Source organism: Podarcis muralis, chromosome 2 (assembly GCF_964188315.1).
Source record: "Podarcis muralis chromosome 2, rPodMur119.hap1.1, whole genome shotgun sequence".
NCBI lineage: Eukaryota > Metazoa > Chordata > Lepidosauria > Squamata > Lacertidae > Podarcis > Podarcis muralis.
The window spans coordinates 61456523-61479884 of NC_135656.1; the positions used below are offsets into that span (position 1 = coordinate 61456523).

The 23362-nt window shown below is 42.3% G+C and overlaps 2 protein-coding genes across 2 annotated transcripts in view; both read right to left on the minus strand.

Annotated features, from left to right (window-relative positions):
- Nucleotides 1-23362, minus strand: part of MGAT4B (alpha-1,3-mannosyl-glycoprotein 4-beta-N-acetylglucosaminyltransferase B) — a 73727-nt gene that overhangs the window by 21247 nt on the left and 29118 nt on the right. Inside the window, exons 2-5 of the mRNA XM_077924602.1 lie at nucleotides 8303-8482; nucleotides 6808-6948; nucleotides 5171-5304; nucleotides 1811-1857 (exon numbers count right to left, since the gene is read on the minus strand). Of these exons, the coding sequence (XP_077780728.1) occupies nucleotides 1811-1857; nucleotides 5171-5304; nucleotides 6808-6948; nucleotides 8303-8482 (502 nt within the window). The remainder of the gene's footprint in view (nucleotides 1-1810; nucleotides 1858-5170; nucleotides 5305-6807; nucleotides 6949-8302; nucleotides 8483-23362) is intronic.
- Nucleotides 9961-23362, minus strand: part of MRNIP (MRN complex interacting protein) — a 93295-nt gene continuing 79893 nt past the window's right edge. The window contains exon 9 of the transcript XR_013391918.1: nucleotides 9961-9978. The gene's annotated coding sequence lies outside the window, so the exon portion shown is untranslated. The remainder of the gene's footprint in view (nucleotides 9979-23362) is intronic.

The following is a 23362-nucleotide window of genomic DNA, read 5'->3' on the forward strand; positions in this document are numbered from 1 at the left end:
TTACTACTACTACTACTACTACTACTACTACTATTCCAAGGGTCAATTAATGACTCGTTCACTTTTCACTTTGTTTAAATGTCTTTTCACAGGGTTACATCAATATACCAGTACACACTCAAATTCCAAAAAGCATCTGTGTTTTTGGCAGCCCTTAAATAATACATGTTTTGACAGTGTTTGCCTGTAGATAATCAGTCTCAGCATGTGCCCTGTAGTACGTCTTTTTCTTAATCAAGTGATTGCAAGGCGACAGGAACCAGCAGTGGGATTAAGGAATAAAAAAGTAGCCTTTCTGTCTACGCACTGCCTCATTGTGGGGTGTGGGGTGTGGGGTGTGTGTGTGGCTATTTCCTGTTGACAACTTTGTGTTCCTTTCAATTAATCATCTTTCTGCAATATTTGAACAGTGGCTTCTAATTGGGAAAGCTGTTCTCTTGATACAGAAGCAATTGCTTTGCCTCTAAGGCATCTAAACTAAAGATGGCATTTGCCACCACTGTGTTTCCCCTCCCCACATGATTCTTCCTGTTCAGTTTAAGGGAGCTAAAACAAGCCATTTGTGTGCATGCATGCGCGTGCGTGCATGTGTGTTCGGAAATCAAATTGCTAAACTGATAAAAGGGAAACATTTGAGGCATCTGATAGAGAACTGCTTTCCAAGACAATGTCCATCCATTTCATCGGGGTCCATTACACAGTCAGCCCTATAATGACTTGATAATTGTGTGGTCTCATCCAGAGCCAAAAGGAGTTTGCCAGGCTCCACATAAGCCACAGACTCTTCATCAGCACTGGAAACACAATGACTCCCACCTTAGCTATTACAAGAGCCTTCTCTCATCACCTGTACAGCTCAGGGAGCAAAACTTTAGTTAGTAGGTCACATCCTTTTTTCCAGGTCTTGATCTTAGCTGCTGTTATTAATAGGCAACATGCAGAATGCAGAAGCGGTAATGAAGTCGGGGACTCTTCCATTACCATTATCTTCTAAATCTTCTGTCCTCTGAGCACTGATGCTACTAATTCCTGCCCAGTGTCTTCTACAAGCTCGCTAATCATTTAAAAAAAAACCAAGCCCACCAGAGCCTCCCATCCAAATCCTTAACCCCCCCAGAAAACGCCCTGAGCAACTTATTGATGACAGAACCCTGACACTGCAAAAGGAAACTCACATAATGCTTTGAGACGGAAATTAACTATTAGGTTGACATAGAGCTCTGGAGAAATCAGATGCAGACCTGGTAGGAGCAGCAGGGAGACAGAATATAACCCTAATGCAGCAAAGGACATCATGGCAGGGATATTGATGTTGGAACTAAGCCTTATTTTGGTTTGAGGTCTGTGTTGCTGGCAAGCAGCCGCTTCTCCTGCTGTGAACAGGCTGTAGAATGAAGATAACAAGAACTGTCTGCCCAGAACCACTGTAACTCTTAAGGCAGCAGTTAACTGACATGGAGCCCACAAGTAACGTAAATACTGGCCAAAGGCAGCATAGCACATGCTGCTGTTCCAAAATAATGACTCTCCTGATAATCTAAGAAACAAAGGGGAAATAAATGGATGGCATGACTGATGCAGACTCACAACTTATTTTAACAGGGGAGGGGAAATTAAAGGTTAATCAGCTTGAAAACTCAATGCATAGGCTTAGTAAAGAAAGAAAGAAAAACCTTCCTCAGGAAGAAAACATAACATGCAAAAAAACACCCCAAAATACTTTTGTTCTCATTTTTTAATTAAAGGTAAAAATTGGTATTTTTCCTAAGAAGAATGCAATAGTAATAAAGAATGAAAGAATGCTGCTTACAGGCTTTTGATATTTTCTGCCACTCCTGTTGTATACTGTGGATCTGTCTGCAAAGGAAAATTGAAGAGTACAAGTCAATAAGAACAGGCAGATTTAAGAAGTTGTCAATATTCATATTCTGCACCTCAGAGATCATGCTTACTAGCCCTACTTATGCCAACATGCTTGTCCTGTTGCCAAGTGCTGCTAGTCTTGCCAAGGGCTGCCAGATACACTTTATTTTTAAATTTCCTACTTCAGAAGATGCAGTATGCGTTTACATTCTCAGCGGACTCCTAATAGCAAGATAAGGCAATTTGAAAAGTGAGATCTGGCAACAAAACAACATAATGAATGAATGAAAGGTCAGGATTTTATGCCCAAAATCAGAACCATCTTGGAAACAATGTTAAGGGAACAATAAAAGTGCATTTGGAGGGGAGGAGGGAAGAATCTAAGGATGCTTTCAGTTTCCCAAACAAGGAGTGGTTTCTGATCTAAGAAAACAGACAGCAAAATGAAGACAAGGTGCTTTATGTTCTTCGTAAATGGATGCAGCACGCATCTGCTCCAATAACTGCCTCAGAACTTGGCACCAGAAAATGAGAAGTACACATGTGCCTTCAGGAAATGCCACCTTGCCTTGCTCTGTAAGGCACTTCCTCATCAGACACCCAGTTTAGAGGAAGTCATAGAATCATAGAGTTGGAAGAGACCACAAGGGCCATCGAGTCCAACCCCCTGCCAAGCAGGAAACGCCATCAGAGCACTCCTGACATATGGTTGTCAAGCCTCTGCTTAAAGACCTCCAAAGACGGAGACTCCACCACACTTCTTGGCAGCAAATTCCACTGTCGAACAGCTCTTACTGTCAGGAAGTTCTTCCTAATGTTTAGGTGGAATCTTCTTTCTTGTAGTTTGGATCCATTGCTCCGTGTCCGCTTCTCTGGAGCAGCAGAAAACAACCTTTCTCCCTCCTCTATATGACATCCTTTTATATATTTGAACATGGCTATCATATCACCCCTTAACCTCTTCTCCAGGTTAAACATGCCCAGCTCCCTTAGCCGTTCCTCATAAGGCATCGTTTCCAGGCCTTTGACCATTTTGGTTGCCCTCCTCTGGACACGTTCCAGTTTGTCAGTGTCCTTCTTGAACTGTGGTGCCCAGAACTGGACACAGTACTCCAGGTGAGGTCTGACCAGAGCAGAATACAGTGGCACTATTACTTCCCTTGATCTAGATGCTATACTCCTATTGATGCAGCCCAGAATTGCATTGGCTTTTTTAGCTGCCGCGTTCCATTTCAGTTGTGCCTTAAAGCACCCCAACACCACTTTAGCAGCCATAGGTTCCCCCCCAAAATAATCCTAGATTGTCAAGAATGCTGGGAATGTTAGCTCTGTGAGTGTAGGGTGTGGATGTGACCGTAGTCTCTTGGTGAGCAACAGATCTTCAAATTTCCTCACACATTCAAAAGACATATATAATGATATTCTTCTTTCATTTGTGGAAGTGACTTGGTTTTAGCAGAGCCTCCTGCAGAAAACGGGGGCGGGGAAAGAAGAGGTGATGTTCACCAATTTAATTTCCCCCTGGCAGCCCCTAGTGCCACTTTCCATGCTTTTCCAAAGGGTTCTCTAACTGTCCACAGAAGAACTGGGGGAGAAAAAGGGGGCTGCAGAGGCATGGGGAAGTCAGCAAAAATTGCACCCCCCTCTTATGCCCAAGGGAGCAGTTAGTGGAGTTCCACTCTGGGCAACCTGAAATCCAAGCTATTTCAAGTTCACTATCTCCTTAAAATTCTCACAAGATGCACACACACTGGCTAAAAGCTAAGGCGGAGACATTAAAATGTGTTGTCTGCAGGCAAAGCATGCCAATCAAGCGCCTTAAAATTACTTGACATGCCATTTTTTCATTGAATAATTTGTAAAAAAACAAAAAACAACATGTATCCAGGCAGTAAGAAAAGGACAGCATGAGTATCTTATCCAAAACAAGAAACAAAGGCACACAGAGGCTTTCCAGTGCATGCATGAAATGCAAGAGAGACTCAGACAGCCCTTGATACACTACAGATCAACTTAAGTGTAAAGGAAAAAAAATATGTGAAGCAGGCCCAATTTCCAGTCTTGGGGGGAAATTTGGGCAAGATGGTCTCAGTGGTCCCCTACTGGTGGCTGTCCTTCCCCCACCGTGGACAACTTAGTAGCTTGAGGGTAGACTGCCTGCCCATGTCTGCAGCAGTCAATGAGTTAAAGCATGCTGCACAGATCTGGCACTCCATTTAGTGTATTTGCCCCTGCACTGTTCCTGTTGCCACATAGCTGAGCCACATAAGGTATGGTGGCAACAACATCAGCAGTGCCTCCTCCTGGGCTCCAGAGCTTCGCCATTTGCTGGAGTATATTCTGTACTGGGCCTGATGTGAAGCAGCCCTGAGTTCTCCTTTCTGCTAAGCAAAGTATCTCCCGTTTTAGGATAAGAAGCCATTTGCTCAAGTGCAGCCATTTTCTTCTGCTTAATTGCAAAGTGGGAAGGAATTCCACATACAAAAATACCATCAATAAATGCTGAAAAAAGGAATCAGTAAAGGGGTCATTAAGGGCTGCTGTTCTCTTTGAAATAATTTGCTACTGAAGGCTATTTTTGCAGAAAGGATTTCTGGAAAGCAAGAAAAACTAATTTGTTTCAAGCTTGAGACAAATAATCCCAATGGGACTGCTACATGAAAAAAAATATATACACACACAAACCCTGAGACAAAAAGTGGCCACAGCGGATTAATGTGCAAAGGTCATCCTAACTCTCAAATCCAGAAGCTGGTTATGATGTGAGGCATTTAGTACAGCAAAATGCATAGGCATTTTTTTCAGTTAAGGTTCTTTTTGGGATCTCTAGCAGGGGGTGGCAGCAAATGCCCAGGATCCTGAAAGAACACCCTGAAGGCAATTTTGTACCAGGCCCCTTTTTTAGAACAGCTGCCTAGCATTCTGCTGGAGCAAAGGTCAACAAGCCGAGTGCAATTTAAATTAAAGGGACATACACAAGTGCCTTCTTGGCAAGAGCCATGCAGCCTTCTGCTAACATATTGACCCTCTACAGCTGAGTGCATCCAAGCATTGTTTCACACTGGAAACAGCCCGCTGGGCCCCATTGGCGGGATGTGCCCGATGATCCTTGTCGGACAGCAGCCTGAGGTTAGACTTATCTCCCTGTGCCAAAGGAGAAGTTGGCCCGCAGCCATGTGGAGAGAGACATCCTGCTGTTTCATGGCTACATGCAGGCTCCTGGATCAGCATCAAGTCCCTGTCAGACGGACAATAAAGGGATACAGAGTTATCAAAGCTGGATTCGGAGGTGAGATGATAACTTTACCTCCGCAATCATGACAACAATGACAGAGTCTTCCTTTTCCTGCTGGTTGAGCTCTGAGATCAGAGAGTTTAGGGTATCTGTAAGATAGGAATGCACCTCCCGCTTGACACTAGGGATCCCCATCACTATCGATACTGTAAATGAGCAGAACAAAAATATAGTTAGAGTTAGCTTGCTAAAAAAACCCACAGTTTCTCACGTCATACTTTACATCTCAAAGGAGCACAATCTCCTTTTCTACTTGTTTTTGGCAAAGTTCTCCATATATTCTGGATAATGAAGGTGGCTTGTCAAGAAGGACATCAAGAGCTTCATGGCAGGTCAAGGGCAAGACAGCAGGAAGATGGGCATAGTGCAAATGCACCAGTGGGCCAAATATGGCAATCCTGCCACTATGTTTGCACCAAACCAACCTCCCAGCCACCTTGTCCCTCCCACTCCTGGTAAGCAACAGTCACCCACATTCCAGAAAGCTAGCAAAGCAGTTCTGCACCACCCAGTAGCTGCTTCTGCTGGAGAATGAACTAATACCCTCAAACGAAATGTAGATGGATGTGTAGCAGTCGCCACCATGGCTGTCCTGGGATTGTAAGCTGGCAGAGAGTCCTCGTACACCATATTGCTTTGACTGAGGAAGCAGAATCTGCCCTACATTGCTAGATCAAGACTTGAGGGGATCAAAAGTAGAGATTTAACTTGAGTACTTTACCTTCTGGAGGATTGGGTTTGTTCTAACAAAGGCTTAGCCAGATCCCCAAAAGACACTCTATACCAGGGACCCCACAATCTTTTTAGGCCAGTGGGCACACTTGCAAATCTAAGAAACTGTTGTGGGTACCATAAAATACCCATTTCACAGAAGAAAACCTGGTGATGCACATACACAAACCTCAAAACAACAACAACATAAAGGCAGGCATTACCCTCCTTCCAAAAGAAAGGTAACTCCTGATCAGACAACCTCATCCTAAAATAAAACAACTAAATTAAAAACATTTTGAAAATTGAAGGGGCTTTGCAGACACCAGCAGGGGTACCTGAAGGTGCAGTGTGGGGATCCCTCCTTTATGCAGTAAAGCATTGTCTCTTAAAATAATATAGCACAGGCAATATACCCCTGAGACAGTTTCTGAATGGAAGGTACACAGCACTCGTGCTCAGCCTGGGCAGGTCATCTTGCCCATCTGTGCCACAAAGTGGTGTATAATGAGATAAGTGCAGAAGGAACAGTTCACATAACTGAAAGGAGAGACTCTAGCAAAGCAAACTGCCTGCCAGACCATTTCCAGGAGCTTCCTTCTGTCTCTGCTGCCTTGTGCACAGAAACAGAAAGAGAAGGACGGGAAGTTCATGTCCATACATGCCCTTGGCAGGTATAGGGAAGCTATTTTCCATGGAAGCACCATCTCAACTGTATCAGAAGCTGGCCACACAACTGGCCGGCTTCTCAAAAATGGCCACCACAGGAAGCGGCCTAGGTATGGCAGCAGCTGTAACATGTAAATCAGACCCAACTTATGCATCCTTAGCTTGTCATTTGATAATTCCCAGTTAGGTCTGGGACAGGGTAGGCATGGGGGAAGAGTTGGAAGGAAAGTGGCCTAAAGAGCAACAAGAAGCCCACGGCATCCGCTTACCTCCGGTGCGTCCCTGTCCAACATGCACAGCCGGCTGCAGGCTGTTCTCCTTGGACAGCAAATGAGGCAAATGATGGAAGATGGTGGGGAGATGCAACACATTCTTGTTAGTGATATTCCAAAGTTTCAGTTTTGTTTCATCTGTTGGAGAAAAGAAAAGAGGAACGTTCTGACATTTCCCCCAATGTTATAATGAGGAAGGAGGGAAACTGTTAAGCTTGAGGGCATGCCCACTTCATAGCACCATCTGGCCAGCTGAGATGATCACTTAACTTGGGTTAATCAGTCCAGTCTTTTTCACTTGTACCCTATAATCCCATTAAGTTTAGCAGGAATTATTTAAGGCTCAAGACAGATAAGCACATACCCAAGTCATTTGAGAGAAGAATAAAACTTAAACCAAACCTTTGGCAAAAAGGCCTAAATTTGCACCTGGTATTATTGTGCTTTTACCAAATCTCAAGGACCTAATTTTGCCTCATTACTATGTACTAAATCTGTGCTATTTGTGGAGACTGAACACACTAGCGATCAGAAGTTCCAACAAGTCATTAAAAAATCACTTTGTTCAGGGTAGTAAAGTGTTGTTTAAAAGAAACTGTATTGAAACTTTTATTTTAAAAATGGTATTTATATTATACATCCATCTTGATTAAATTCATGATTTTTTATAAATAATGAAAAGGGGGGGGGGAATCCACATTCTGCCCCTCTGAAGTGCTTATTCAATCACCACTAGGGAGCACTGAAGGCCATCTTCTGCAGGCTGCCTCTGCTACCAGTGTAGCCTATGAAGGCAAGAATGGGCTTTCACTGCAGAAGGAAGCAACATTTACAAGGCTGCCCAAAGCAGGAATGATGAACCTTTGGCTCTCCAGATGTTGTCAGGCTTCTGCTCCAGCTACCACATCCAATGGTCAGGGAAGGTGGGAACTGTAATTCAACATACTTGGAGAGTCTCAGGTTCCCCATCCTTGGCCTATGGGAAGCTAGGATAATTGCAAAAGAAAGAAGCAGGCAGTCAGGCCATTTGAAAACACAACTGCGCAAGTGGGTGAGAGGAATGATATTTGCGGCAATTCATAAGGGACCAGACTCATAAGCAGGCGGAGACAAGTAACTCGGTTGTCAAAGTTTAAGCGCATAGAAGTATAACTTTCACAGAGATTTCACATACCATGTGACAGTAGCTGGCAAGTTGAAGATGACTATGCTTTCACTGGATTTCCAACCTTTTTTTCATCATATTCACATCACATACATAGTGAGGATGTGATATAGGTGAAGGGAAATGTCTTAATGCCACTCACACCCGACCTACCAATATTATTTTCAGTCTTTATATGCTCAACAAAACATCCAAATGACCTGCTCCCTGTGGAAAGGCATGCCTGTCTATCTGATGATCTGTGTGAATGCACACACTTCTGTGGAGAAGCTTCTTCTCTGCAGCTTCAGTGTATCATGAGCTCATCCTTGTTAAAGCCAGATTTACCAGATAAGCTGCTCCACGTCCGGTTTATATCCCTCAGGGCCTGCTTCTCAGAGATGGCTCGCTTTATCTCATCCAGGACTAGATTCAGCTCCTTCGATCGCTTGAGGCTCTCCTGTTCTGCAGCATGCAAGCGGTCTCTTAACGCTAGGAACTCTCGCTGATAGATATCCACAACATCACCTGCACAAAAGAGAAAATGCTGATTATTATTATTTTGCTGAAAAAGGAAGGATTTCTGTAGTGCAGACAAATTGGTTCCATGTGGAGAGGGGGAGGCAGGGAAGAGGGAGCACCCTCCTCCTCTTACTGGTTTGGAAGGGGGGGCACACTTTTGATTCAACTAGAAGTATATTACTCAGTTCAATATGCTCATTTGGGTCCTACACACCTCTAAACATTCGCACCTGCATTCATGGTTAATGCCTTTGGGCAGGAGTACAGATAAATTTAGAAGTAGCCGAGAGCAAAGTCACTGTTAAATGGTTTATATATAAACTGGATTCCTTCAAAAGTCACCTTGAGCTGGAAGCTTGCTATGCAATACATAGAATTGCCCGTTTTGTTAGAATACCTACTAAGGAAAACAGAGGGAAGCAGTGACTAGTTTCTTCTGCTTCACTGTGATCATATATGTAGAACAGCTAAGGGAGTAATTTGTTTGAAGTAGTATGTCAGAAATTGGCTCATACACACACATTGTAAGGTGGGAGGGGGAGGTTAGCCTACTGGCATGTCCACTGAGGATTTGCAAGTGAAAACAACAGGATGAGCATGTCATTTTTTACCATTCCAAGTAAGTGGATAATACCACAGAGATCTACATCCCCCTCCCCATCCTCTGAGTTTTGTTTGCTTATGAGTTTTCATGTGTGGGCTAATCCACTGAACTTGGAGTAAGGTTACATTAGTGGATCTGTGCCCTGCCAAGCACATCCTGGCATTTTGAATAAGACTTCAAAAAACATTTCAGAAAATAACCAATGCTAACTAATTTGATATTCCTAATTTCCCAGGTGTTAAGTTCATGTTTTAACTATCCTGAGGAAGTGAACGCCATTTTAAAACATGCCATTTAAGGAAACAGGGAGAACCTACTGTGTCATGGAAATACTGTTCTAGCTTGCCCTTTCAGACCCAGCAATTACAGGAAACGTCACTTTGAAAAACCAAAGGGGGGGGGGTTGTGTGGGGGTGTGTGTGTGCACGCCTCAGGACTATATTTGAAACCAGGAATGATAAACCAATCTTAAATTTAACCTCATCTCAAACATTCAAATGGGTATTTCACAATGCTAAGTGATGTTATTATTAATATTACTATAGCAACCAGTGTTCCCGAGACCAGCCACCAGAAAGACACAAAAATAGCCTCTCCACACATACACAAAACATGAAAAAAAAAAACCCTCTCTGAATTGTTTCCCACACTCCTGATGCATTGTGTACAAGCTGGAATTCCAGCAGCGACCAATTTAAAGAGAATGGAAAAGTAATAAAAGGGCTAAATTAAAATTCCAGGCCAAAGGCTCTGTAATGAAAAAAAAATGCATGAAGACTACAGAACCAGGATTCTTGCCACCATCACCTCATGGCCAGGTCAGGAGAGGCTCAAAAGTCAGATCTGCAAGGCACCTTTCTCCAGCTGCATCCGAACTGCCAGCTGCTTCCGAACAGACCTGCATGAATAATTAAGGGAAGGATACAGGACCTCAGACTGCCCCCTTAGACAGATGGCACAAGGCAGCTCTTGGGAAAACAAAATCAATGGATGGAGCGAGTATTTAATTAGCAGGCTGTTAGGCAATTCCCTGAGTGTCCTATATGTAAACCATGCTTCTGATTAGCTAGAAGTACACTGCAGGCAAAGTCAAATTCATATTATTTTCAGCAGGACATACCCAGAAGGCAGTGATGGACAAGCAGCTGCTCCCCCAGCCCTGACTTTTATCTACCAAAGGCTTCTGGCTCAGTCCCTCCCTCCCTGTCTTAAAATCAGCGATGAGTGAAGACTGCAAGATGACCCTGCTCAGATCCTGCTGGCACAGAAATCAGAGATATTGCTCCTCCACAGAATTTACACTGATGGAGCACAAGAAGGCACTTGGGCAGAAATAAAGCTGTAGCAAAGGTTGCGATTTTTCACGGCAGATGTATGCTTGGCTTGCCCATTGCCAACTCACAAACTCACCAACAGAGTCATATTTCCAAGGTATTTGTTACCTGAGTGCAACAGTACAGCTACAGAACCATCAAATGGCATTTTATATTCTGCAGAAAATCTCTTAAAGCACCATTCTTGCGCGGTCTAAAGGGCAGCCTTTACATGATCCAACAATCTCTCTGTAAAGCCAAGCCCTTTCCTCCTTTGGACCCCACAAGCTGCAACAGATAACAACTGTTCAGAAGTGCCAAGGGCAAGGCTTAAGAGAACAGGCCTTTCCAGGAGCAAGATGTGAAACTGAACTCCACACTAGTTGCAAGAATGAACATGGATTCAACCTGTTCAGAGAACCAGAGTACTTTTAAGCCGACTACCAAAATGAAGGCCAAAGACACAATATGATGCAGAGACCCAGAACACAAAGTAGGGGGCAGGAACCTACACCCAGACACACGAGTAGGATTCAACAGAGTGCAACAAGAAATGGTTCCTTGAATGCTTATGTTATTGATGGCTCTCCTGTGGATGTGCTCAGCTCAGAGCAAGGGAGGAAAAACTGTGGCAAGTCCAGCCTTTAAGCATTGTCTAAACATACCCATGTTATAATTCTGGATCAGCCCAGTGCAGTTAAGGAAAGCAAGGTGCAACTTAACTTTTGCTTCAAAAATATTTTACATAAAACCTGGAAGATGAATAGAATTCTCTATTCAGTAGTTTAAAAAGAAGCCAATTCCCCCATCACAGGTACAGTAGGAAGAGAAATGTCACTGATTATTGGTCATTAATGATCTGCCTGTTTCATCAGAGAGTGGCACTGCTCATTAACCTGGAAAGATGAGGCAACATTGGAGAGATTCCCTTTCATTAGCTGGAAATTTCAAATGTGAAACTGTATCTGGTTTTAATGCTTCTGATTTGTAAGGCTCAGAGCTACTTTGCTCCCAATTTCCTGTCTCTGTCTCTCCCCAAGCCCCAAACAATTTTAGCCTGTAAAGACAGAACAGGCAATTTATAAGTAGTCCCCTAGTTGTGAAAGATGATGATGATGATCATTATATTTATGCATACCCCACCTTTTCCCCTGATGGGAGTCAAGGTCGCTTACAGATAAAATCAAGAATTGCTTAAAACATAGAGAAAGCCATCATTAAAAACAATTAAACATTAATAGAATTAAAACCAGATACATAAATAAAACCTGTTAAATAATGAAACAGCACGGCACCAGCCCTTTCATTAAACGCAATCAGTTCTCAACGGCTGTAAAAATCAGTTTTACAAAGGCTGTAAAAATATGATTCAGACAATGTCTCCCCCACCTACAAAAGTCAGAAAGAAACAAAGAAATGGCTAAAATCATCATTCTAAAAGTCAGAGGCAGGCCTTCTTATGAAATACTCTTAGTTTCCCCTAATCTGATTTTGAAATGTGGAGCAATCCTTAGCCTTCCTTAGGTCTCTCCCTATGAGGATATTAAAAGCATGCAAGTACTTTGGTGAAGGGCCATAGATCAGTGGAAGGGTCCCAAATTCAATATCTGGAATCTCCAGGTTGGGAGATGAAAGAAGTACCAACACCCCATGCTGTACACAGGAAGCAGACTATAGAGACACATTAAGAGATCAAGACTGAATCATTTGGGGTTCAGTTGTTTGCTACATATACCATTCATAGCAGTGATAGATGCATGAAAGACAGTCTCCCACATTTAACCACACACTCACCATATTGATGCCTGTCTGTTTAGTTAATACATACAAATATTTATCTTTTGTTTGTTTAAGGTAAGATGACAATACTAACCAAATATATGGGGCAGGAAGCATGTTTCCTAGGAAACATAATGTAAATAACAGAAAATCAGTCTCAGTGTGACTCAGAATGGGATTGTTCTGAGGCCAAATGTGGAGAAAGTTTGAGGAAATGTGTTGTTGAGCAGGATTTCAGGAATAGTTTCCAACCTGATGCTGTAAATGATATGCCAGAATACAATGCTACAACCATCAAATAAACTAGTTTGAGAAATAGTTCATACATGCCAGCTCTATGCTGGAACACATCAGGCAAAGTATTTTGCCAGCTAATGAACAAACTGTACTGACTTGAAAACCTACACTTTGGGGTCTGTGCCAAGTTTTGCAACCTGGCACATTTGCTACTCAGCTTTTACTGCCTTGAATTTCAAAGCAAACACTGACCAAAATATCTACAGCCACAGCACCACTTGGCAAATGTATTACTGCACTGAACCATTTACAAAACAATCCGGCGGAGCCTAGATGGATAGCACTTCAGTGGGATCAAGGAGAGAACCTGCCAAAGATGACAGAAATGCCCTTGAAATAAGTGCTTTAGGGTCCTGAAATCCAATAAATGTGCCTTTCCACTTCATGTAACAACCTGAAGAGATCCCAATAATTAGCTAGTTCAGGTGCAGCTTAATGGCTACCATCAAGAAATGGCTCCTGTGAAAATACTAAGAATTTCAGCTAATTATTAAAAACTTTCCAGACTAGTATAAATATATTGAAAACTTGAAATGAAATAGGAATACATATCTGGGAAACATTTAATAAGAGACAAAAGCAGTGACTTACAAGGGATGACCATATTTACCAAACCTACTGCATGTTGATTTTTTTTTTAACAGAAAGAGGCCAAGGGTTAGCACATGTGTTTAAGATATCAGGAGCTGACTATAACAGCAGGCACCCCTTCATTTTTTTCTTTTCTCTCCTGGACTCTCCCCTTCTTGCTGCGATTTTTTTGCACTCTTCTCCAGCCAGCTTTTTGTTTTAAAAAAGCTCCCTTACAATTAGGATTTGAAAATAAGTTTTGACCTTGGATAATATTTAAATGTGCATAGGGACTGCAGCCACTATAGCTATATAGATTTACTCACACGGCATCTAAATAATATTTATGCTACTCTATGAATTGGTATCATCATTACTGTCACGGTATGTATCACTTGGGAAAGGGACCTGAGGCTGACAGTATCTCTCCAAAGTCCACTCAATAGGTTCACACCTTAAGGTAGCAGTGACTAGTGAGGTGAGATGGAAAGCAATAAGCAGTTGCTGAGCAACAAATGAGAGTTACCAGCAAGTGTCTGTTGGACGCAGCTGAGTCAGGAGGCTGCTCACACTGCACTGGGCAACCATGCTGCTGGCTGAATAGCTAGTTCTCTTGGACATGTTATATTTAGAATCATAGAATTGTAGACAGGACCATGAGCATCATCTAGTCCAGGGGTAGGCAACCTAAGGCCCGGGGGCCAGATGCGGCCCAATCGGGAATCGGCGTGTTTTTACATGAGTAGAATGTGTCCTTTTATTTAAAATGCATCTCTGGGTTATTTGTGGGGCATAGGAATTTGTTCATTTTCCCCCCTTCAAAATATAGTCCGGCCCCCAACACGATCTGAGGGACGGTGGACCGGCCCATGCTGAAAAAGGTTGCTGACCCCTAATCTAGTCCAATCCCCTGAAATGCAGGAATCTCAGCTAGCTCATACATGACAGGCGGCCATCCAATCTCTGCTTAAAAACCTCCAAGGAAGGAGAGTCCGCCACCCCTCGAGGGAGTCTGTTCTGCTTTCAAACTCCTCACCGCCAGAAAGATCTTAGTAGGAATCTCATTTCTTGCAACTTGAACACACAATGATTTACCTGAATCATCTGCAACCTGAATTATGATGACATAATCCTTCTGAACTTAGAAAAAATGCAATCCGTGTCCAAATAATTCCATGAGGCTGCAATGTCATTCATAATCCAAATGGCACTTAACATGTGGCTCAGTACGCACCTTTAAAAGTTCTCACATATATCTAAATTCAAGCTTAGCCATGAGACACCCCTCCCCATTACACACCATGTTCACCCAAAGCTCACAGTTAAAAAGTAAATGCGGCACGTCAGATTTTTTTAAAAATTGAGAAAACATAATAATAATTATTATTATTTTGCACATGATCATTCAGAGACCAGATGATCCACATAGCTCAGTCTCTTGAAACGCTCATAAGACCAACACTAAAGCACCATACCATATGGTAAGGGAGGAACAGGAATCTTCCTGCAGTGAAACATCCTGTGTCTGGGGCCCAAGGCAGTTGCCAGGAGGAAGAGGCTTGCTGGAGCACACAGCTGACAGATGCAACATTGTGATGGATAATAATCTGTACCATCTCTGACCTGCTGTTTACAGAAATAAGGGGGCGATCTTATCACAAGTGCCTTCCAGTTTTCAGACAAGGGGATGGGGGGGGGGGGGAGAAAGCCCTTACGTAGGAAGATGAACGTGACTTCTTCTCTGAGAATATGTTGTTTCCACGCTGCCTTTTTGTGAAGCAAGCCTTCACAAGGCAGTTTATTTTTTACTTTTTAAGAGTAAACGAAAAAGAGTGGAGTATGCCTGAGCTAATGTCAGAGTATGTCTGAGGCCTTTACAGCTGGTTCTGATGTTATGGTTAAGTCCAGTCAAAGACAACAATTGGATTGCGTTGCTCATCTCTCTTTTAGGCCAAGGGAGCCGGTGTTTGTCCACAGACAGCTTTCCAGGTCGTGTGGCCAGCATGACTAAACCGCTTCTGGCACAACAGGACACTGTGACAGAAACCAGAGCACACAAAAACAGTGTTTACCTTCTCACCACAGTGGTACCTGTTTATATACTTGCACTGGTGTGCTTTCGAAGTGCTAGGTTGGCAGGAGCTGGGACAGAGCAATGGGAGCTCACCCCATCGCGGGGATTCAAACCGCCAACCTTCCGATCAGCAAGCCCAAGATGCTCAGTGGTTTAGACCCGTGTCCCACTTCTGATGTAGACCTCTCCTGCCCTAAAGACTGCAAGCTGACATTTTATTGCTTCTGCACTAATGTAAAATAATCCATTGAACCCATGTTAGAATAGCAGAATGGACCTGCCAACCCCCAACCCCCCATAACCAGTATTTAAACCGATTACGGCTTATATTCAAAGAAGTTTAGTACAGATGTGATGCCAGCCTAACCCTCAAGAGGTGATCCACAGCACCACACCGGTTTATGAGCTGTTCCCCACTCCTTTTCAGTCTTGGAGCTAATGATGGCTAGTATCGTGCCTGCACAAGTGCTTTTGTAGCACCCTACTTCTAACCTGGTTTGCAAACTGTCATTTGGTGCTAACTATGATTAGCGAAACGCTAGCACAGTTGTAAGATCAACCACAGTGCACTCCAAAACTGGAAGGGTGGGGGAAATGACGATGCAAGGGGGCGGGGAGAGACGGCAAGGAGTCGGTTCAAGCTCAGAGATGCCTATTCAGCTTTTCCCAACCTGGTGTCACCCAGATGTTTTGGGTGATTAGTTTATCTACTTTCATAAACCGCTAAGGGTTTTTCTTGCAATCAAGTGGTATAAATTTTTTGTGAAATAAATAAAATAAATACTCCCACCATACCTGACCATTGGCTATGCTTGCTGGAGCTGATGGGAGTTGTAGTCCAACAATACCAGGCTGGAGAAGGCTAACCTAAGCCAGGGGTTCCCAAATTGTGGTCCATGAGCTTCATACAGGTGGTCCACAGCATGTGTGGAAAAAGCAATGAAAAATCCTACAGCATCTAGCACAGCACACTACAATTGCTACAACAGTCAGGGAAACCATTAACTGCTCCACCAAGACCCTTAGCAATTTCAAGTCGTCTGTGGGGTTGGGGGAAGTTTGGCAACCACCAGCCTAAGCAATTGCCTGACAGCTTTAGGCCTTCACTAGGCCAATATTAGGAAAGCAGATCCACACAGTTTAAGGCTCTCCTCCCTTTTACTGTGGATTTTTGCTCTAAGCCCCCACCCACCCCCATCGGCAGTGCTACTTCATTAACAGACTAATTATTCAAGGCGTGCAGCACAAATAAAAGCTTTCTAAGCATTTTCTCTGTTCTGTACAAAACAGGAGTTTTGTTTTTGTTTCTGTGTTCTCATTTGATTGGGGAATAAAACATGCTGGGAATAAACAACAGAACATATTATGGGGGAAGGGGGGGCAGATAATCAACATCTAAAAATAACGTAATAGAAAGGATGGATTCCTAAGTTAATGAATGCCTGTTGGTTACCAAAAAGGAGAACATAAGCAATTCTGCATGGTGCAATGGTAATAGTCCTATTTTAAACAGTAAGTGTTCAGCATGACTCACTGCAATTGCTAAAAGAGTGGAGTTGTGAATCTGATGAGGACCCAGTGCTACTTCGGGCTGGAGGTGAAGGAAGGTGTGTAGGATCTAATTAAGCATTCCAGAGATATGTAAGAGATGGTTAAACCCAATGAACTATAGTTAACCAACACCATAGGAAAAGTCTTTTCATAAAGACATATGAGAAACAGCAAGGTTTAAATCCCACTTTCTACACAAATTTCAAATTAGAGCCAAGTTTTAAAATGAGGAGCTGACATTTGTGACTTGTTTAAAAGTCTCACTTCTCAGCTGCTCCTTAACTAATGTAAAATTAAAATTCTTGCTAATCTTCTATTTAAAAGCTACTGTACAGATCAGAAAGCATTTTTATTTTTGCAAACTACTGCACACCACTTGGCATCCTGCAGACTAATGAATTCACCAGACAACCATTAAAAATAGAAGGAAGGTTTTCAAAGAAGCAAAAACTCTTCCCTTTGCAACTTATCTATAATTGCGATTTCCCACGAGCAAAAAGTGCAATTCAATCATTTCAAAAAATCTCTTAATCAACATACACTAGAAAGTATTAAACAGATATAATTCCCCCTCACACAAAAAATATTTCAGTACTTGTATATACTCTCAGATTAATAATTCAGTGCCATCTGAATTCTTGGTAATGCAGAGGTAAATTTAAAAGTTCAGTAATTATACTGATCCTACCAATCAGCTACAGCATCTAAGATACTTGAGTCTTCCGAGCAGTTTCAAATTAGGCAGAAAGAGAAAACATAAAGATTTGAAATTAGCATTCTTTGGCATACAAGTACAATCATAACCGACAAAATTCATAGACAAGTTTGCAAGTTTATATTTTCTTTTTCCATAACTATTCCAATCTTGATGGGCAGTAAATTATGCCTTATTCTGAGTTTATAAGTGATGCTAGAAGCAACTTGCACACAATATGGAAATGCTTCTGTAGCAAAACACCATAATTATTCCACAACAAAGCAAAGTTGGCCAGTGTCAGACAGAGGCGGAGCTAGCTACTCTGGCACCCAGAGTGGCGCACATGCAGTGCACCCAGGAACAGGGCTAGCCATCTGATCTGCGAGCATCCCAGGGGGGCGGCCTGGCGATGTCACCCCCCTCAGGGATGGCACCCGGGGTGGACCGCACCCACCACACACCCCTTCCTCCACCAGTGGTGTCAGGAAGTCATAAAGGATGATATCAGATCCCGTATATCTGTACACTGACCACTAATAACAAAATATATGTTGTATATATTTTTCCATATTTATTATGCTATTTTGTGATATACAAATGACCTGAGAAAACTTGGGATACTTGTTTGTATAATATTATTCTTGTTAAATAAACCCAATCAATCAATCAATCAATCAATCAATAATTTTTTATTAAGGATTTTCTTAGGTTACAAAAGTACGTGTGGTCTCTATTTTCAGGTTTCCACAGATCAGTTTCATTCGATGTGAAACATAAATGTTGCATGCAGCATAAGGTTGGGGTAGAAGAGTGGTGCGGAGAGAGAAGGGGTGATAAACTTGCATTCTTTTACTTAGGGCATGTGTGAGGTTTTTTGTGTCAGTGTCACTTGGGTAGGTTCTCTTTCTATTCATTTATTAGTTTTCATGGGCAGTGAGAGAATGTTGAGCGGGGAGCTCAGGGCATGCTTGGTTGCCTTTAGTTGACTGCAGTGAGATGTGTTTTTGTGTGTGAGGAGGGGGAGGGGTTGTTGGGCCAAGCTAGCCATATTGATTCGTATGCTGTCAGTGGATTCTTGTTGTTGTCTTGTCTGGCTTCATGTGTAAGAAAGGGGAGCCACACCAGGGTGAAGGCTTCCTCCTTTATTTGTCTCTGTGTCAGTTTCAGTTGGTTAGCATTTCTAGTGATGCTGTTTCACGTACAATTTGGTACCAGTGGTCCAGGTTCACTACTGACAGGTCTCTCCAGTGTCTAGCTACAGTGCTTCTGGTTGCTGAGAGCAGGTGGGTTATAAGCTCTTTATAGTGTGAGTGACTTAGAAAATATTCAATAGGGCCAGTTCTGGGGTGCCTTGTTATTTTGTTATTTCTTGTAGGACTGCCGTCCAAAAGGGTTGGATTTGGGGGCAATTCCACCACATGTGGAGCTACATGCCTGTGGAGGTGCAGCCTCTCCAGGATTTTGGTGAGGTTCCTCACCAAAATGAGGAACACCAACACCAGTCAGTGCCAATTTCCATGGTGTTAGGTGCTATCTATAAGTAAGATTCAAAGAGAGTTCCCTACATTTGGCTGAGATGGATTTAAAGGGAGGTTTAGACCACATTTTAGTCCATTGGGTAGGATTTATTTCGTAGCCTATGTCATGCTCCCATTGTTTTTTTGAATGTGTTGAGGGGGGTTGTGGGATTGTGAAGCAGCGTTTTGTATATTGTGGATACCATCCCCTTGCTGTGTCCCTCTGCTGCCAGGAGAAGGTTTTCAAAGGTGGTCAAGAGCCTAGTGACTGCTGTTTTTACTGCTGGGTTGTTAAGGAAGACGTGTAGTTGGTGGTGTGTTAGCTAGGGTATTTGGGTGTCTTGTATTTCTTGTGTTGATATGGGTTTGTTATTTTCATAGAAGTGTGTTAGGCGGTATAGGCCTATGGCTTGCCAAGTTTTTATTTGGAAGTTTTGGGCTGCGTGATGGAACAGTGGGTGATGAGCCAGGGGGGTCTGTGGGGATGGGGTTGGGGACAGTTTGCCTACTTTCTCCTTCCATGCTTTAAGCATGGACTTTGCAAACCTGCTTGGTATAAACTGCTCTTGAAGCCAGCTGGAAGACTACAATTGATGCATGATCAAGAAATGATATTTGGGATACAAAACACAGTTTAAATTTTTACATTTTACAATACCCAAAAATCTTAAAATTTGCTAGCACAGAAAAACATTTGGCCCAACAGTCGACCCAGTACCGTCATAAGAAGGTGCTAAAATCCCTAAAGGGCTTGAGATAGAAAAGAACCGTGTTTTCTATGCTTCACTGAGATTTGGCCAATCCACTAGGTGCAGCTACTTTCCCCCCCAGCTTCAGATGGTCTTTGTGGGCAACCATGCACTGCATGCATAATTGACTGGTAGCTTTTAGTTTCCAGCTGGCAAGCATCTGTTAGTTACGTTACCATCACCAGCACGTAATTGTATTTCCCCCTTTGTTCCTCTATGAACAGTATCCTGTACTTTGTGTTCTGTTTTGTTAAGCCCATAAATCCTGCTTTCACTGTATTTTGTCGTCTGTGAGAATCATGCAAAAAAGTCCTGTTTCCATGTCCCAGTATAAGATGGTGAACTATTAGAAGCTTGTCTCAAAACAAGTCCTCATATTGCCCTGCTTCACTGAAGAATGGCTACAAGAGGAGCTTTCCTTGCTTACACAAATCCTGTTTAAACTCCGGTGAACTTGCAACATGAGTCAACATGAGTATAGTGCCCATATCAGTGGAAGTAATAGTACCTTGGGTCAGACCCCCACCTGGAGTTCTGTGGCCAGCTCTGGGCACCACAATTTGAAAAGAAGCTGGAACATGCTCAGAGGAGGGTGACCAAGATGGTGAAGGGTGTGGAAACCAAGCCATATGAGGAACTGTTGAGGGAGCTGGATATCTGGAGAAGAAAAAGACTGGGAGGTGGCATGATAGCCACCTTCAAATATCTGAAGGGCTGTCATGTGAAAAATGAAGCAAGCTTTTCTACTGCTCCACAGAGTAGGAACTTGAACCCATGGATCCAAATTACAGGAAAATGAGATTCTGACGAAACATTCGGAAGAACTTTCTGACAGTAAGACCAGTTTAATTCTGTAAAAATAAATAAATAACTGCAATATATAAAGGTCAGCAATATTGACAAATAATCCCATCTATACAAATACAAATTATTTTACAATTTACAGGTTTTAAGCTAGCAAGCTAGCTAGGTTTTATCATGTACAAATGTGCGACTGAAGCACGGAAAATGAATGAAACTCACCAATATAATTTTTCACCAATAAGATCAGTAGATGCCACAGCCAACTTTAAAAGATTGTTTTGCCAGAATCTGAATATATCCAAGGAGGAAAGAAACCACAGAGCCTTGATATAACCAAGTTTCTTGTACAACTATGGATTTATTCTATGGGAACATCTGTCTCATCAGACACATATGCCTCTGGCTAGAATTCAGTAGCGCAAGTAACTGCAGAGCCACCATCTCAGGGCCATTGCGCACAAGGCGGAAGTTGTTATACTTTCTGATTGGTGAAGACACTTCTATTCTGGAAGGCTTTTGCCAGCTAAATGCCTGGTGTTTTATTCAGAGGTTGTGTTTTATCGGCAGTCCCTGCCTTTGTTGTATTTTTATTGTATTTTTTATCTAAATGTATATTTTAAACATGATATTGTGATTTTTAATTGTTGATAGCCCCCTCTGTAGTACATAGGCAGTAGAAGGGCAAGAGATAAGATTGTGTGTGTGTGTGTGTGTGTGTACACAAACACGCACATATATGCATGCTGATATTGCTTTTGTGTAGGAAGTTATACATTCCCTGTCACATACAATTAGCACACAAAGGGTTTTCTGCTGTTTGCACTGAAGTGAGAGAGACGTGTGCTCATTATACTGACAGCATGCACATAAATTTTCTATATAACAGCAAAAGTCATGTAGGAAATCAGACAGTCTCATTAGGTGAAGCACTCCTTCATCTGAACAAAGAGCACTCCTAACTGATTACAATAGTCTTTTCAAAATTTGCATCAATATTGACTGCAGCTGTGTGTGTTTATAAAACACATTTTAAAAAACCCTAAACTTTTAAATAACATTTCTCATATCATTTGTGCTTTCAGATTCCAGGTTAAAAATGAAATAAACTTTCATATGGAAGTAGAATTAAGGTAACACCGAGGGTAGAATTAAGATAACACTTTTCTTTTTCTCAAATATTTGGCACTTTCTGCTCCCCAAAAAGAACTCACTAAAGTTATGCAATGTTAAGGTTTCAATAAATGAGTCATTTTTAGTCCTTGGGCATTTGGAGAAGCATTTGAAAAAGCTTCTTCAAAAGCTCAATAACAAGATTAGAGGAATCCAAGTTCAAATGCTCCGAAGGTCAAACTTGAGGGGTTTGGGGGGATAGAGGGTACTGCACAACAGGAAGGGTTGACCCTGCTCTTCCTTTACCCCACTTTACATATTTCATCAGGACAAATAACTGAAGTTATATAGCAAAACAAAAAAACTGTTCAAGCTGATAGATGCCAACACCTTTTAAGCTGTAGCTGTCTGAGCCAACCAAATCTGTGAAATAGTTTGCAAGAGTAACTTTATGTTACAGAATAAGAAGAAAAAAAAACCCCACACATAGAGAACCACAAAATTAGCTACACATGCCCACGTGGCTTTGAATCTGTATTTCTTAAAATCAGAAAAAACAGGACTTTTATCTGGATTCCTTAAAAAGCAGCTCTGTTAGTGTAGCAAGCTGCTTTTGAAACTCAGGAAAGCCTTAAAAGCACATGAATATTTGCTGTCCAAATAAAACAGAATAAAAAACCCCTCTAGTTGTACACAAGGACACACCTAAAAGAAGCAGCTCCCTGGAACGTGGCCAAGATAATAAAAGTCTTAGCAATTTGGAGTGATTAACTTTTCTGCACCAATAAGTCCAGGGACATAATGTCTCTGTGGTGCTTAGAGTTTGCAAATCAATAAATGAGCTCCATTATGATTTCAGATTTTTCCTTTGTTCGGGATATTTTATTGGCAAGAGTAAGAAATATAGCCATTTGCGTTAATTCCGAGTCTAAATATGTACCAAGTGGGCATGCAAATTCTCACCCACATCATCAGCATTAAGAGCTTCTGCAAATCTGTGTAATACCCAGTAGCATTATGGAAATGGATTTTACAAGGGGTGGGGGAAGACAAGAGAGAAGAACAGTTGGAAGGGATTATAAACAAGCATGAAAGCAGGCCTTCTAATAAAAACGAACTCTATGGAAATTAACAAGAGCAAGAGGAAATAATGGCATGGGTGCAGTAAATGCGGGCTCTTATTACCAATCAAACCTAGAGGAGCTGAATGCATTTCTGCCTCTTCTTCACTTTGCTTTCGTTAATAGGTCAACTCAAATAGGCCAACTCACAGAATTTCTGTGAACATTTGCTATTAGTTTCATGAGAGGGAAACTTTCCACTTACAGATTAATCATAGATAGGAAAATGTGTTGAAGTCATTGTGCAATAAGATTCCTTTGCAGCAAAGGAAAGCTTCTTGGCAGCACTACAGTGGGGTAACTACTGTAACCCACATGCTATAATAAGGATTTCCAATAAATATAGAAGGCTGCAAGGAGCCTTGGGGGTATGTTAACAGGTAGTGTCGGAGGCAGTGCAGCAAGAGATTGTTTGGAAGGGAACAACTACCTAAGCAAAACCAGCAGGAGAGTCCCAAAAGCAGTCTGAAGCTGCAAGGAATGTTTCATCTCCCCACTTTCAAGAGAACGCCTGTTTCCTCATGGGAGTAAATCACTGAAAACTTGCAGGACTTATATGCACTATATAAATAGGTTGCACTAGCACCAAAGCAGTGTCAGCCCCCCCCCCCCCGCCCAATTGCTTCTTGCCCGCCTGCTGTGAACACTAACTTCCAAAATGCAAACCTGCTTCACAAACCGAAAACCTCAACTGGTACTT